This window comes from Dasypus novemcinctus, chromosome 5 (assembly GCF_030445035.2).
Source record: "Dasypus novemcinctus isolate mDasNov1 chromosome 5, mDasNov1.1.hap2, whole genome shotgun sequence".
NCBI lineage: Eukaryota > Metazoa > Chordata > Mammalia > Cingulata > Dasypodidae > Dasypus > Dasypus novemcinctus.
In genome coordinates this window covers 122,819,033-122,836,366 of record NC_080677.1, presented here as the reverse complement: position 1 = coordinate 122,836,366, position 17,334 = coordinate 122,819,033, and the positions used below count along the sequence as shown (strand labels likewise).

The window sequence follows — 17,334 nt, the reverse complement described above, 5'->3', positions numbered from 1 at the left end:
TATTTTGGCTCAGATAGGGCAGAGAAGATACCATTGTAGAGAAAATGCTTGAGCTTAGTCTTCAAGGATGAGTTGGAAGTCGCTAGGAAGATGAGGAAAAAGTGATTTTCAGAGAGGAAAGAACAAATACATCACTCATTCAGTCAGCAAACTACTTACAGAATCCTCCTGTATTGAGCACAATGAGAGAAATGAAAAATTGTTGAAGATGTGCTAGAAAGGAGAAAACGGTACCTGCTTTCAGGAATCTCTAAGACAGTGGTGAGATATAGTTTTCTTGTTTATTTGCCACATGATAATTTCCTAGGATCTTTATTTATAGAACCATTAAATGATTGTTTGTACTCATGAATGGATATAAACTTGAATGGTCACGTTGTGTGATCTTACTCATAGTATATTCCTTGAAAAAGATAAGTTTTAAGCAGAACCTCTTAGAATTGGAACCCCAAACTTTCTGTATGGATTGTACACCACAGATATTAGCTCCCTGTGCTCTCGTGCAGCTTTTATGCTTCTCTTGGGTCAGCTCCTTTTCTATTCCCTGAAACTTCCTTTCAACCCTCTTTATATCCCTCACTACCTTCACAGTTAGTTCTGTGGGAAGACCTGGAATCCTACCACATAACAAAAATAGATTCTCACCTTCAAATTCTTGCCCTAACTGCCAAGCATGCGAGGATACTGCCCACTGTCTCCTTCCTACAACTCTAGATCAAAAATAAAGATATTGTTTCTGTTAATGGTTAATCCCTCATGCTATATTTTGAATCTGCCTCTTCCTACTTTCTCAGGTGCTTCATTCCCTCCATTATCTCCTCTAATTTGTATTTCTAACTTCCCACTGTCTACTTCTATCTGAGCTCCATCCCATCTGGCTTGGAGTATCACTATGTTCTGCTACCTTTCCCCCTCTATTGCTCTTCTTCAATCTATGGTGTTCCCAGAGTAAATATGACTACTTTACTTCCCTATTTGAACCATCTTATTCATTTCCTTTGCATTCAGAAAGAATAAATAAATTCAAGTTGCCAACCTGGCACTCAAGATGTAGGATGATCTGGCCCTAGTCTACTTCACTGATTATAACTCCTGTGTACACCCACAATACCTTCCACCATACCTTGTTTGCATGTGAGTAATGGCTTCTAATGATTACCTGCCTAGGCAACTGCTTCTATTTCATGGAATGATCTTTCCTAAATCTCCTGTCACACAGTTACCTACTGCTCTATCTTCTGAGCCTGTATAGCACTATGTATTTATTTCTGCAACAGAGTATTTGCAACAATAGCAAAGACTTGGTATACAGTAGAAACTTACTAGTGGTCTGTGAAAGGAATGACACCTCACTAAATAAATGGTGATGGTGACAGTTACTGCCCTGCATTTTTGGGTCTCAGTGAGAAGTCCAAAGTTCTTCACTTTCTTGTTCAGACCAAACTATACTCTCCTTCCATGCCAGGCTCGTCAGATTCTGGACCAGACCCCAGTGAAGGAGCTGGTGAGTTTCAAGTGGAATCAATATGGGCGGCCATACTTCTGCATTCTGGGTGCCTTGTACGTGCTGTATATGATCTGCTTCACTATGTGCTGTGTCTACCGCCCTCTCAAGTCCCGTGATGGCAACCGCACCGATTCTCGGGATAACACCTTACTGCAACAGAAACTACTACAGGTGATTCTTCTCTGGAGGGGATGAAAGGTGACAGTAGCTTGAAGAGATGGTGTTGGAGACCAGAGTGATGTTTTTAGGAAGGACACCACTTACTAGCCTCCAGCAGCTGCATTCTCCTAACCACTCAGGTGGAAATTAGGCATGAGATAAGGGGTACAGTGAAAGAGCTTAATGAGTAAAAGATAATTTTTCCAGGGGACTATGGCTTTCATCATTATCTTTGAAAGTATGTACATTATTTCAAACTATGAACATTTGTATAATCAGTCAAAGGGGTGCTGATACAAAATATCAGAAATCTGTTGGCTTTTATAAAGGGTATTTATGTGGGGTAGACGCTTACCATTACCAGGCCATAAAGCATAAGTTACTTCCCTCACCACGTGTTGGAGCAAGTCTGTTGCCATGTGTTGGAGCAAGATGCTGCCTATGTCTGCCAAGAGTTCAGGCTTCCTGGGTTCCTCTCTTCCTGGGGCTCCTTTTCTCTCTTGACTCAGTTGCTGTGCTATCTCCACAAGGCCAGCTGTAGACTATCAGGCAAACCGCTCTGTCTCTCTCCCCAGGGCTTGTGCCATATCTAAAGAGCCATCTCTATTCCTCTGTGTTCTCCTGTATTCACTTCCCAAGCTCCAGCTCAAAACTTCCAACTCTACTCTTTGCCATGTCTTTTCTTTGTGAGTCCTCACACACCAAGGGGTGGTGACTCAACACCCTACTAACTTGGCCCAATCAAAGTCCTAATCATAATTTATCAATTAAAAGTGATACCTCTGACAGACAAGTTTGCAAACATAATCCAATAACTAATTTTGGAATTCATAAACAATGTCAAACTGCTATAACATTGTACATTTATGAAATCCCTTACAATTTACAAAGAGGGCCAGCCTTTTGTCATGGGACATTCAAGAGAAACCTGATATTTGAGGGGGGAAGAACATATTCCAAAACATCTGAAGCCCATCCAGATCTGTGAGGACAACACAAATGGACTTTCTGGCCCAAATTCTCTTCTGTGTACTGTCAATATGAGTGCATTGGCAATTATACAAAGCTGCCTGATCAGTTATCAGATACACTACAGAAGGGCCCTGAATTGGGTGCCACACTGAAGTAAATAATCTCTGATATCCTTTTTGTTTTAGAGAAGGTTTTTGGAGATTTATTTATTTATCCTTCACCACTTGTTGTTTGCACTCACTGTCTGCTCTCTGTGTCTGCTCATCTTTGTCTTCTCTTTAGGAGGCACCAGGAACCGAACCTGGGACCTCTCATGTGGGAGAGGGCACTCAATCTCTTGAGCTACCTCAATTCCCTGCTTTGTGGTGTCTTTCATTTTCTTCCCTCTTTGTGTCTCCTTGTTGCATCATCTTGTTGCATCAGCTTGCCACACCTGCCCATCACACCAGCTTACTGTCTTGCTCGTGAAGGAGGCACCGGGAACCAAACCCGGGACATCTTGTGTGGTAGGTGGGAGCTCAATTGCTTAAACCACATCCATGTCCCTCTGATACACTTTTTAACTTTTTAACTCTTGTCGGCCTGCTCTTATGAGGTAAACTTCAGATACCTGAGGTTGTGAGAATGGCTGATTAGAGGTGTGAAATACATTTAAAAACTGCTACTGAAGGGAGCAGACATTCATTTGTGTGCATCAGACTGAGCAGACTGTGATGAATACTTCTAAGTATATTAACTCAACAAGCACTGCTATACTGGGAAGATGATTGTTCATGGGTAACCAAACATTCTTTTTTGTCCTGGTAAGCTATAAATAGCTGAAAGAGGTGAAGATATGTGAGTAAAAAGCAAAGGAAAGGAAAAGAAGAATTGTTCAAGTTCAATAAGAGTGATTGATAGAGATTTATGCTCTACGCAGTATGCACCAGACATAGGTAAAGTTCAGCCTTGACAAGAAAAAGGGGTGGTTTGGGTAAGAAAGGGAAAATAAATTGCCTTTCTAGTGAAGGCAGAAAAACCCTAAAGTGAGTTAGAACAAAGACAGTGGTATGTACGGAAAAAGAACTATACTAAATCTCAAGCTAGATAAGGATACTATCTCTCCTATTTTTATAATTGCCTCTCCCCAAGTATGCAGCTTGCACATGTATACAGAATAAAGTAGGGTGTGTAGCATGGAGAAGACAGGTCTGAGTGTGGGATGGCTGCCTTGTTGGAGGCAGTACAGGAGAACTCAGGAGAGGTTGTGATTCCAAATATTTCACTCTGGGCACAAAGTATGGCTCAGGTATGGAGACCACATAGGGAAATGAGGACATTTAGAAAATGGATAGGTGCATAAGGAAGTGACTAGAAATGGAGAAAATGTGTAAGTATGGAAGATGTCAGGGTCACTGGACTTTTCCCACTTTCCAGACCATATTTCCTGAGAAATATGGATAGCATTCTGGCCTAAGAGTTGGATGGTATTGAGAATTTAATTGCTCCTACATCTCATTTGTGTGTGTGCACACGTATGTGTCTTTCTCTTGGTGAAGAGTTAATTATGGACACAGTTTTTCCTTTGATCCAACTCATCTCATTTATCTTTAACAGATCCCTTTTGTTTGCCTGAGGACTAGGAGAAGCATAATTATACCAAAGTGCTCCATTCACTCTTCTTTCTTCCTCTTATTTTTTACTTCTTCTTCCCTCATTAGAATTTTTACCCTTTTGCCTTCTGCTTAGGTAAAAACTATTTTGTCCTAAATAAAAGACTCCTGAGTTTTAAATACTGGTTTTGGTGGTGGGGTGGGGGAAGGAGGGGGGAGAAGTTTGAGAATGCTGCATGCATGGGATAAGGATAGGTAAAAATACCAAAGAAAGTCCCTATTTTTTGGTGTTACCACTTGAACCTTGGTTCTAAGATTATGGAACATTGTATACCTCCTATTCAGTAGTAAGTCAATTTGGATTAGATCTGGGGCTTCCAAACTTATCATCATGATTTAAATCCTTTTAACTTTAAAATGCACCACATTTGTTAAATAACAGGAAATTATCTTTTTTCCCTATTTTTTTAATTACTAAAAGTCATAGAAAAGTGAAAGTGCACTAAATTCAGTGTCTTTACTTGATTAATGCAATGGTTGACCTATTATTTAACCTGTGAAGTTTCTTTTGGATAAATCGATACATTAGTAACCAATCATATTAAAAAGTAGGAAGGTGCTGGAATCTCTGTCACTGCTGGATACCCCCTGTGGATCTTGTGAGATCTGGAGTTGTCACCTGGCTTGATGATCCTAAGATCCCTTCTGCATCTAACATCTTGTGACTTTATGAAAACATCCCAGCAGTACCATGACAGAACAGTAGAAATGAAAGAAGATAAACTCTTCAAATATATGATGTGGCACAATCTACCCCAAAACGCACAAAAATAAGAATTGATTTATTTGGTCCAGTTTGGAAGATACCTTAATGTGTTCCTTCACTTGATGTTTCATTGGCTATAAACCATACCTTTGCAGGATTTTCCAAAAACTCTATTAATATTTCCATTTCCATTCAATTTCTACTTGGTTTAGGCAGACCAATATGCATTATAGTACTTATTCCCTTAGATTTCTAATTGAATAAACAGTCAAAGTCTGGGAGTTAGGTAGCTTAGGTTTTAGTTCTAACTGTGAAATTGAATAGGTGTTTGACCTTGGGCAAATCTCCTCACCTTTCTAGTGCTTCTTGAGATTAGATCAGTGATTTTAGCCTTAGAAATCTAGGAAGTGGGTAAAAGTACTAATTCCTTGGCCACAAACCAGACCTAGTAAATCAGAACATCTGTAGATGAGGCCCTAGCATTGGCATTTTTTCCTTTATTTTTAGAGAAGCTTTAGATTACAGAAATGTTACATTGAAACTATAGGGGATTCTCATATATCCTACCCTCTCCAGCTCCCACACTTTCCCCCATTAACATCTTTCATTAGTGTGGTACATTTGCTACAATTAATGAACACATACTGAAGCATTGCTAGTAAGGATGGTCTGTAATTTACATTACAGTTTACCCTTTGCATTGCATAATTGTATAGATTTTGACAAAATGTTTAATGGCCTGTATCTGTCATTGCAATATCAGGCAGAACAATTACAATGTTCCCAAAATGCCCCATGTTATACCTATTTTTCCCTCTCCCTCCCCTCAGAACCTGTGGTGACCACTCTTTTTTTTTTTATTTTTCATTTATTTTTTTATTGACTTTGTAATAACATTACATTAAAAAAATATATATATGAGGTCCCATTCAACCCCACCACCCCCACCCCACCTCTCCCCCCCCCCCCCCCCAGCAACACTCATTCCCATCATCATGACACCTCCATTGCATTTGGTAAGTACATCTTTGGGCACTTCTGCACCTCATGGTCAATGGTCCACATCATGGCCCATACTCTCCCCCATTCCATCCAGTGGGCCCTGTGAGGATTTACAATGTCCGGTGATTGCCCCTGAAGCACCATCCAGGGCAGCTCCATGTCCCAAAGACGCCTCCGCTTCTCATCTCTGCCTGCCTTTCCCCATACCCATCAGCCACCATGTCCACTTTTCCCAATCCAATGCCACCTTTTCTACGTGGACATTTGGTGACCACTCTTTTTATATTTAAAGACTACTTTATGTGATTTTTAAATTGATAACTATTGGCTTCCACCATTGAGAATCTAGTCATCTCTTAAATTATAGTGTTTGTGGATCATTCGGACTGTTTTGATTCTTTATACTCTGTTCAACAGGGTGGCATTATCTCTAGTCACAAGATTCCCTTTTTGTCCCTTAAAGAAAACTCTTTCAAGTTCTCCTCTACTCTTTCTACAGAAATCTTCACCAACACATGCACTGATTCATTCATTTAACAAATATTCCACACTAATTCTAAGTACTAGGAGTTAAGCCAATAAGTTCTGGGCAAAACATATGTGGTATCTGCCTCTTTGAGGTTTACAGATTGATTTACATTAGTCAAATGGTCATGCAAAAAGATAGTTAATTACAACCTTGATTGCTAAAATTCAGTAATATTTTCTATGAAAAGGAAAAAAGAGTGTTATGTGAGTTTATAACATGGGACTTGGTCACTCTGAGGGGGAAAGGGAAGGTTTTCCTGAGGAAGGTTACTGAGGTGAGTCTCAGGTTATGCTTCTGTTCTAGGCAGAGAGAATATATATACAGAGTCCCCGAGGTAGGAAAAATCATGTCAAGATCTAGAAACTGAATGAGGGCTTAAATGGCTAGGGCAGAGGAGCCTTAAAATGAGGTTGTCTGGGAGAACCTTCCCAAGTCACAAAAGGCCTTCCTTGCAGGCTGTGCTGAGGACTTCAATCTTTGTCTAACTGTAATGGGAAACCTTGGAAAGATTTTAAGCAGGGCAGTGACAACCAGATTTTTGTTTTACAGAGATAGCTTTGTTTGCTGCATAGAAAACAGATTTGAAGAGGACAAGAGAGGATGTGGTGGGGAGAACATTTAGGAGGCAGTTATTGTCCAGCAGCCAGAGACGATAGTGGATTGTCCTAGGGATGTGGTGAGGAGATGGAGAAAAGGGATTGGTTTCAGCAGACTAATTGAAAGTAAAATCATCGTGACTGTGAGATGGATTAGGTACAGAAAATAAGGAGATGACAGTGCCAGGAATGGTTTGTACATTTCCATCTATTTTAAATCATCTTCTAACTGTCTCACTTCAGTGTGACCAATTTGCCAATGCGTCATTATTCCTCATAAACTCAGAACAACTCAAAACACTACAGCTATTTGAGAACCCACTTGATCTCCAATCACTATGGAAAAAAGCACAGCAAATAAGAGAATGAGAAACATAAAGAAAAGAGTAACCTCTGACTACAGTGTTTATGTTTTTTATGGAGTGTTTGCTTTAGCTTACTTCCACTCCTGTACATGGTACTAAAGTCATTTATATTTGTTATTGTAATGGTAACAACTCCACCTCCCCTTGGTTGAATCCATAAAAGTTCTGAACTCCTCAGACTCAGAGACCAATTGAGTCTAGGGGCTGTCTCCAATGCCTGTGGACCTTAAAGTCCTTTGTCTCTGAAGCATTTCTGTCTCTGTAATGTTTTCAATGCACATTGGATGGCAACGAAGCAGGTAGCCTCTTAGGCAAAAGTAATATTTCCTGAGTGCTTACCATTTGCCTATTATTGAACCTAACACTTTGCATTCATTATATCCATGCTTTTGAGATCTTGTTAAAGTTCAGTTCTGACAGTATGTCTAAGGTGGAAACTGATATTCTACACTTCTAACAAGCAGTCCTGGATGATGCTGATGTGGTGCTGTGGACCGCATTTTGAATGGCAAGGCGTTGTATCATTCAGTCTTCATAAATATCTTAATAAGTAAATAAAATTTTCACTTTCAGAGATGGTGAATTTGAGGTCAATAGAGGTTAAGTAGGTCAATGATGACATCCAAAACGCCCTCCTTTAAAACATAAGTATAAAAATAAAGACAAAAATAAAAGAGAGAGGGTAAGTGACTTGGCGAAGACATCCAATTAACTGGGGGCAGATCTGGAATTGGGGTGCAGGTCTGTTTTATTTCAGTATGTATCTTTAAATACCAAGATCCAGAGTGATATCTTGGATTCAGTCTTCTTTCTTAGGGGATTCATTGCCTGAGAAATTCATTTCTCCAGGCTTTGCAAGCTAGCCAAGGCCTACCACACCCACCTTTATCTGGCCACACCTAATCAAGAGGATGCAGCTCAGGAGCCTGGGGGTAAAGTCATATAAGGGAAGTACCCCCAATCCCCATGTGCAGTGTGGATAAAAAGTAGGAGAAAGATGCCTCTAACCTCAGGGAGCAATACAACTACGGGTGAGCCCTGTAGTACCCAGGCAATTTCAGGGTGTAGGGACAAGGGTTGGGAACATGGGCCATGGGGCAGACATCTGATCTGGGCATGGAGGGACAGACAATACCTAGCTGAAGGGTTGGCCTGAATGGAGTCTTGTGGACTGAGTACCAGTGAGCTAGGCAAACATTTTGGAAGAAGGGGTTCTACGAAAAGGGCAAAGTACATGCAAAGCTATGACTTAACTGAGAATCACATTTGTTCATTGTGGTTGGGCAGAGAGTTGGACGATGTGAGGCAGGGACCAGACCAGCAAGATTTTTGAACATCATGGTCTCTTTATTTTTGTTATATCACAATGAGCATTTTTAATTAAAAATACACAAGTACATGATTAAAAAGTCAAATGACACAGGTATAATGAATATCTATGTCCTGATCTGCGCTCCCTGACACTGTATCTTATTCCCTGGGGGCAATCAGTTTTTATCTTTTTTAATGGTCTTTTTTTTTTTTTTAATATTTATTTATTTATTTCTCCCCACTCCCTCATTGTTTTTACTTGCTGTGTCTGTCCTCCTTGTTTCTTTAGGAGGCACCGGGAACGGAACCAGGAACCTCCGATGTGGGAGGGAGGTGTCTAATCGCTTGAGCCATCACCATTCCCATTTGTTGTGTCTCTTATTATGATTTCCTTCTTGTGTCTCTTGTATTATCTTGTTGTGTCAGCTTGCCGTGCCTGCCCATCACATCAGCTCACTGTCTTGCTCGTCTTCTTTAGGAGACACTGGGAACCTCCACTCCCTGCTTCCTTGTGTCTCTCACTGTTTTTTCTTCTTCTGTTCCTTACTGTATCAGTTTGCCATGCCTATCTGTTGCTCCAGCTCGCTGTCTTCATTAGGAGGCACTGGGGAACTGAACCAGGGACCTCCCATGTGGTAGGTGGGAACTCAATCACTTGAGCTACATCTGCTTCCCTAATCGTCATTTTTATTCATACCTTCATCTCCCTGAATAATGTGCTTCTATCTCTACTAATCAAATTAGAATTTTGTTACTAAATTTCTACAATGATAAAGATTTAGACAATTCCCCCCATGAAAACTCAAAAATAGAGAAGTCATGTAATGATATTTTCATTTTAGAAAGATTACTCCAGAAGCAGAGTGGGAGTGGGTGGCAGGAGGGGAAAATGGATGCAGGGTAATCTAATTGATAGATGCTATGGGTTTGCATTAAAGCAATGGTGCCAAGGACTGAGGGGAAGGTAAAGGGCTTCAGAGAGAGTTGGGAGACTGAATCAATAGGATCTTGCAAACAAATAAATATCTCTGCTAATTTACTTGGCCAAACATAACCTTGAGCCCAAAACATTTCCATAAGAATCAAAAACCTAGAGAGCTGTGAAGCAGTCTCTTAATACAGACAAAATCCTGAATATAATCCCCAGAGAATAAAATTCTAAAAGAGCAAAAATGACCAGTTTTACTCTTAGAGTTTAATTCAAGAGATACACCAATAGTTTGTTTAGGGAGAAATCTTACAATTAGTTTAACAGCTATCAAGAAGTCATTTGTTATAATTCAATATGCAGTTCCTTTTTTTTTTTCACTTTTGACTTCTGAAATAATTTCAAACTTACAAGGCAGTTGAAAACGAAACAAAAACACAGTACAAATAACTCTGATATACCCCTACTCACATATCCAGACTTATCAACTTTTAACATTCTGCTACATTTTTATATCATTCTGTCTCTCCAATCTATATTATCTCTATCTACCTACCTATCTACCTACCTATCTACCTATCCATCTATCCATCTATCCATCTATATCATCCATATCACCAAAACTTTTCCATCATTCCAAACAGAAACTGTGTGCCAATTAAGCATTAACTCCCCATGTAGTAGCATGTATCAGAACTTCATTCATTTTTAGAGACAAATAATATTCTTTGTATGTATACATCACATTCTTTTTATCCATTGTCAGTTGATGGACATTTGTATTATTTCCAGCATTTGGTAATTTTCAATATTGTTGCTATGAACATTGGTGTGCAAATACTTGTATAAGTCCTTGATGTCTTTCTTTTTCTTTCTTTCATCTTTCTTTATCTTTCCTTCCTTCCTTCCTTCCTTCTTTCTTTCTTTCTTTCTTTCTTTCTTTCTTTCTTTCTTTCTTTCTCTTTCTTAGTCCTCTCTCTTTCTTTGTCTTTCTCTTTCTTTCTTTTTCTCTCTTTCTTTCTCTCTCACAATCCTAATAATTCTAGAAACAGGATTGCTGGTCCTATGGTCATTATATAATTAACTTTTCTGAGGAACTATCATAATGTTGCACAGCAGCTGCATCATTTAACATTCCCACCAACAATGTATGAGGTTTCCTATTCACTCATATCCTCTCCTACACTTGTTATTTTCAGTTTGTTTTTTTGTTTGTTTTTAAATAGTAGCCATTCAAGGGGGTATGAAGTGGTATTTCATTGTGGTTTTGATTTGTATTTCCCTAATGGCTATGATGTATGATTTTGAGCATTTTTTGATGTGCTTATTGGCCATTTGCATTCTGTGGAAAATGCCTATTCAAGCCTTTTGTCTATTTTTAAATTGAGTTGCTGCTCTTTTTGTTTCTGAGATGAGGGATTTTTTTTTACATGTTCTGTATATTAAACTCTTATCAAAGATATAGTTTCCAAACATTTTCTCTCATTCTGTAGATGGTCTTTTACTATCCTGATGAAGTCCTTTAATGCATGAAAGTTTTTAATTTTGATGAAGTCCCATTTATGTATTGTTTTATCTTTTTGTTGCTCATGCTTTTGTTATAAACTCTATGAAACCATTACCTAACACAAAGTCCTGAAGGTGTTTCCCTATGTTTTCTTCTAGGAGTTTTATAGTTTTGGTTCTTATATTTAAGACTTTGATCCATTTTGGGTCAAGTTTTGGATATGATGTAAGGTAGGAATCAACTTTTATTCTTTGAATGTGAATGTGGTCATTACTTGCCACATATATTTGGGGGCTCCCTTATTAAGTGCATATGTAGTTATAATTGTTTCATCTTCTTGTTGAATGAACACCTTTATCAATATACAATGCCTTCCTCTGTCCCTTTTAACAGTTTTTTGTCTTAAAGTCTATTTTATCTAATATTGGTATAGCTAACACTGCACTCCTCTGGTTACTATTTGCATGGAATATTTCTTCTATCCTCTCACTTTTAACATACTCTTCTTTTGAATTTAAGGATGTAACATAGTTGGGTCATGCTTTCTTATCTTTTATTCAAATCTCTGTCTTTTGACTGTAAAGTTTAACCCATTTGCTTTAAAGTAAAAGGATTTTCTTCTGCCATTTTGCTATTTTGTATTTTCTTTGTGGCTACCATAGGATTTAAATTTAACATCCTAAACCAATAACGAGCATGTTTGATTTGGTACCAACTTAACTTCAATATCATACACAATGTTCTTTAACCCTTCTACCATTCCCACATTTTGTTTCACTTGTTACAAATTATATTTTTTATATTGTGTGTCCAAAACCATAGATTTAGCATTAGTTTCTAGTCTTTATTCATTTGCATTTCATAACCTATAAAAGGTAAAAAGAGTTATGTACCAAAATACAATGGAGTATTACTAGTGTTTACAGTCACTCATGTGGTTACCTTTACCAGGACCGTTATTTCTTCATGCTGCTTCATTCTACTCTCTACTATTCTTTCCTTTCAATCTGAAGAACTGCCTTGAGCACTGCATATAGGGTAAGTCTAGTGGTGATATACTCATTCACCTTTTTTCTATCTTAGTTTCTTCCTCATTTTTGAAAGGTTGTCTCACTGTTGATAAAATTATTGGTTGGTAATTATTTTCTTTCTCCATTTTAAATATTTCATCCCCATTGCCTTCTTGCCTTCATGTTTTCTGATGAGAAATAAGCATTTAATCTTATTGGGACTCCCAATAATTTCAATGGTCTTACATTTGAGTTGCTTTCTTCCACCTGTTGTGAACTGCTGTTGAAATCCTTCAGGGAATTTGTTATTTCAGTAATTGTGGTATTTCTGTTTGGTTCCTTTAAATAATTTCTATTTCTGTATTGAGAGTCTCATGTTTTTCTTGATTTCCTTTAATTTTTCTCCATGAGTTCCTTTAACTCTTTGAACAATTTTTCAAAGTCTTTGCAAATTGGCTATGTGGCAGCTGGTACTCTCCTTCAGAGCTTAGTCCTACCACAAAGAAGATCAGCCCAAAGTCAAAGCACAGGGTCCTCCCCATGTCCTATGAGCATGTCTTTGTTCTGGGCATGTGCTTGCTGCTGGTCTTAGAGATTCCCCCCATTTATAGAGACCTAAATGCCTCCTGTACTCCTTATGAAATAGACTTCCCTTCCACTGTGTGCTCTATAGTATGCCTTGAAGCTGGTAGTCCTTTGCATCATGCCACTTCCATTTGGTTATTTCTCACACTGCTTTAGCTATCCACAAGCTGCCTCTGTGTGCATTGCAAATTCTGGGATGGCAAATCAGAGATGAGTATCCTCATCTAGTCCGTTAGGCTGTCATCAGATTGGCTTCATCATGCAGGCACCCTTGAATGCATAGAGCAGTAACTCTGCTCCCTCCAAATAGGGCCAAGGACCTATACTGAAAGCATAGGCTGGCTCCACACTGCCCGAGGGAAGGGTGGAGGAGGAGCTGGAAGGACACCACAAGTTTCTCCTACCTGGTTTAAGTTGCCTTTTTCCTAATTGTTAGTCCTGTTCTGTAACCCTTTAACTGTTTCTGGACTGCTGAGTAAAATGGCTCTGCCAGTTTCTACTAGTCGTTTAAAGATTCTGTGAGGGAATGGAACCCTGGGTGCTGCCATCTTGTTAATTGGAACTCCTTCATTGACTTTTTAGTTTCTCTTTTAAAAAATTGTCTTGTGAACAGATGTGGCTCAAGTGGCTGAATACTGGTTCAGTTCCCAGTGCCTTCTCAAAAAAACAAAACAAGATAAAAATCACAAACAACAAACAAAGCAAATGAAAAAAAAAAACTCAGGGGAGCTGATGTGGCTCAGCAGTTGAGCACCAGCTTCCCACATACAAGGCTCCCAGGTTCAATTCCTGGCCTCTGGTACCTCAAAAAAAGAAAAAAGAAAAAATTTGTCTTAACATATACTCAACATAAAATTCCCTATCTCAATGAGTGTCAAACATACAGTTTAGTGCCATTAATTGCTTTGAGGTGTTGTTCTGCCATGACCATATAGCTTTACAAAAATTTTTCCATCACTTCAAGACAAATTCAATATACATTATGGATTGACTCCCCATTCATTCTCCTCCTTTTGTGAATTTACATATTCTAATTGTTTCTAGTAAGTGAAATCATGCAATATCTGCCCTTTTGTGTCCAACTTATTTCACTTAACATGATGCCTTCAGGTTCATCCATTAGTAACATGCATCAGAACTTCATTCTTTTTTAGGGATGAATTCTATTCCATTGTATGTATTCACCATATTTTGTTTACCCATTCATCAGTTGATGGACACTTGGGTTGCTTCCACCTTTTGGCTATTGTGAATAATGCTGCTATGAATAGTGGTATACAAATATCGGTTCATGTCTCTGCTTTCAGTTCTTTCAGGTGTATTCCTAGAAGTGGAATTTCCAGGTCATTTGGTAGTTCTGTATTTAAGTCTCTGAGGAACTGCCACTGTTTTCAACAGAACCTGTACATTTTACATTCTCACCAACAATGTATAAGGACACCTATTTATTCTTATTATTTCCAACACTTGTTATTTTCTGTTTTTTAATAGTAGCCATTCTAGTGGTAGTGAAATAATATCTCACTGTGGTTTTGATTTGCTTTCCCAGAATGGCTAATGATATTGAGCATCTTCTCATGTGTTTATTGGCCATTTGTATACCTTCTTGAAAATATCTATTCATGTCCTTGTCTATTTTTAAATTGGGTTGCTCGTCTTTTTATTGTTGAGTTGTTGCAGTCTTTGTATATCCTGGAAAGTAAACCCACATCACATATATTTTTTTCAACTTTTTCCCCTCATTTTATATGTTGTATTTTCACTTTCTTCTTATCCTTTGATGTGCAATTAAAAATTTTTTTTGATGAGGTCAAATTTGAGTATAGTTATGTTATATTGTGGAAATAGGTTATCAAATATTCCTAAATAGGACCCCTTGTGGGGGAGTGTTGATTTCATGAGGCTATATGCCTTACCTCTGGTATCTGGATGTCCTTAGAGCCCTCAGGAGCACTCTTATTTGAGGCTTTGTTTACTGTGGTAGTTAGTGAAATCTGCCTGAGACTTGCATAGCATAACCCTTGGAGTGACCTCTGGCTCACTTTGAAATGTCTTAGCCATAAAACTCTTCTTTATTTAATGTTTCCTCTTTGGTCAAGGTCTTTCTCCAACTGTATCACTGGTTAGCACTTGATAATAATCCCTCAATGTCAGGGAGGCTCATCCCTGGGAGTCATGTCCCACAATGGAGGGAAGGGAAGGACTTTATTAGCTGAGTTTGGATTATAGAGAGCCCACTTTTGAGTAACAAGGTGGTTCTCAGGAAGTAATTCTTAGACATTAATTATAATTAGGCTGTTTGATTTTTACAGGAATAAAGCTCATCAATATAAGCATTAAGATTGAGGGATTGGCATATTGGCCTTGGGTTTTTTGTTAGGCATAGTTTATATATTCCAGAGATTTTTGCTATTTTATTTGAGAAAGTAGAGGACTTCCCCAGGATGAAAATGTAATATTTTATTAGGTACTGTGTGGTCCTCTAGCTATTGAGAAAACCTAACTATGATAACATGAATACATTCACATACCAAAGAAGTATGCTTTAAGTGCATTTTCCCCCATATATCACCCCACTATCAACATCCTGTACTAGTGATGTATTTTTTATATGTGCTGAATAAATATTCTTATATTTGTGCTCTTAACCACAATCCTAAGTCACTCCAGATTTCACTGAGTTATAGAGTCACCCATTTTATCCTCTAGCTTTCTTTCTGGCATCATGGATGGCCCCAAAATTGCCCTTTCAACCACACTCAAGCTTCAGCGCTAATTACACTTATATTGCTGTACAGCTATCACCTCCATCCATTTCCAAACCATTACAATATACCTAATTATAAACTCTGCTCAGAATAATCATTGGCTCACCAATTTCTACTCACCTTCCATCTCCTTGTAATCTATCTTCTAAACTCTCCCTCCATGAGTCTGCTCACTATCCTTAGTTCATATAAATGAGATCATGCAATATTTGTCCTTTTATATCTGGCTTATTTCACACAACATAATGTCCTTGTGGTTCAACCATGTTGTTGCATGTATCAATAATTGATTCATTCTTAGAGCTAATAATATTCCATCACATGTATATGCTATATTTTGTTTATCCATTCATCTGTTGATGGACATCTGAGGTTGCTTCCATCTTTTGGCAGTTGTGAATAATACTAGTATGAAAATAGAAGTGCCTATATATGTTCATGTCTCAGGTTTCCATTCTACTGGATCTATAACTAGTAGTGGGATTGAAGATCATATGGCAATTTTATACTTGGCTTCCTGAGGAACTGCCAAACCGTCCTCCACAGTGGCTGCACCATTTTATATTCCCACCAGTGTGAATGAGTTTCCTATTTTTCCACATCCTCTCCAATACTTGTAGATTTCTGGTTTTTTAAAAAATAACAGGCAGTCTTATAAGTGTGAAATATACCGTTATAGTTTTGATTTGCATTTCCCTAATAGCTAGTGATGATGAACATCTTTCCATGTGCTTTTTAGCTGTATTTCCTCTTTGGAAAGGTGTTGTTCAAGCCTCTTGCCCAATTTTTAAATGGGTTGCTTGTCTTTTTATTATTGAGTTGTAAGATTTCTTTATATATGCTGGCTATTAGAAGCTTATTGGATATGTAGTTTCCAAATATTTTCTTCTATTGAGTAGGATACTTTTTCCCTTTCTTGACAAACTCCTTGGAAGCACAGAAGTTTTTAACTTTGAGGAGGTCCCATTTACAATGCTGTATTTTTCTTTAGTTGCTCACATTTTGTGTGTAAAGTGTATGAAACCATTGCCTACCACATGATCTTGTAGATGGTTCCCTAAATTATCTTTTAGGAGCTTTATGGTTCTGGTTCTTATATTTAGGTCATTGATCCATATTGAGCATAGGGTGTGAGATGGGGATTCTCGTTCATTCTTTTGGATCTGGATATACAATTCTATCAGCACCATTTGTTGGAGCAACTATTCTGTCCCAGTCAAGTGGACATGGCAGCCTTGTCGAATATCACTTAATCCTAGATGTGTGTGTCTATTTATGAACTGTCAATACAGTTGCATTGATCAATATGTCTATCCTTGTACCAATACCAAGCACTTTTGACCACTGTAGCTTTGTATTATTCTTTAAAGTCAAGTAGCATAAGTTTTCCAATTCATTTATCTTTATCAAGAGAATTTTTTGTCATTTGGTGCCTATTACCCTTCCAAAAAAATTTGGTAATTGGCTTTTTCACTTCTGTAATAATTGCTATTGGAGTTGGGGGGGGGGGGTTGTGTTGAATCTGTAAATCAATTTTGGTAGAATTGACATCATAATGATATTTAGTCTTCCAGTCCATAAACATGGGTTATCCTTCCAATTATTTAGATTTTCTTTGATTTCTTTAGCAAAGTTGGGTAGGTTTCTGTGTACAAGTCCTTTACATCTTTAGTTAAGCTTATTCTTATATATTTGGTTATTTTAGTTGCTATTTCACATGGCTTTTTGCATGCTGCT

At 38.1% G+C, this 17,334-nt stretch overlaps 1 protein-coding gene across 5 annotated transcripts in view; it reads left to right on the top strand.

Moving 5' to 3' along the window:
- The window catches only part of TRPV5 (transient receptor potential cation channel subfamily V member 5), a 67,714-nt gene that overhangs the window by 30,589 nt on the left and 19,791 nt on the right, over positions 1–17,334 (top strand). For all 5 annotated transcript variants that reach the window (XM_058297502.2, XM_058297497.2, XM_071215323.1 and 2 more), the window contains one exon: positions 1,466–1,678. In XM_058297502.2, coding sequence (XP_058153485.2) covers positions 1,466–1,678 — 213 coding nt within the window. The remainder of the gene's footprint in view (positions 1–1,465; positions 1,679–17,334) is intronic.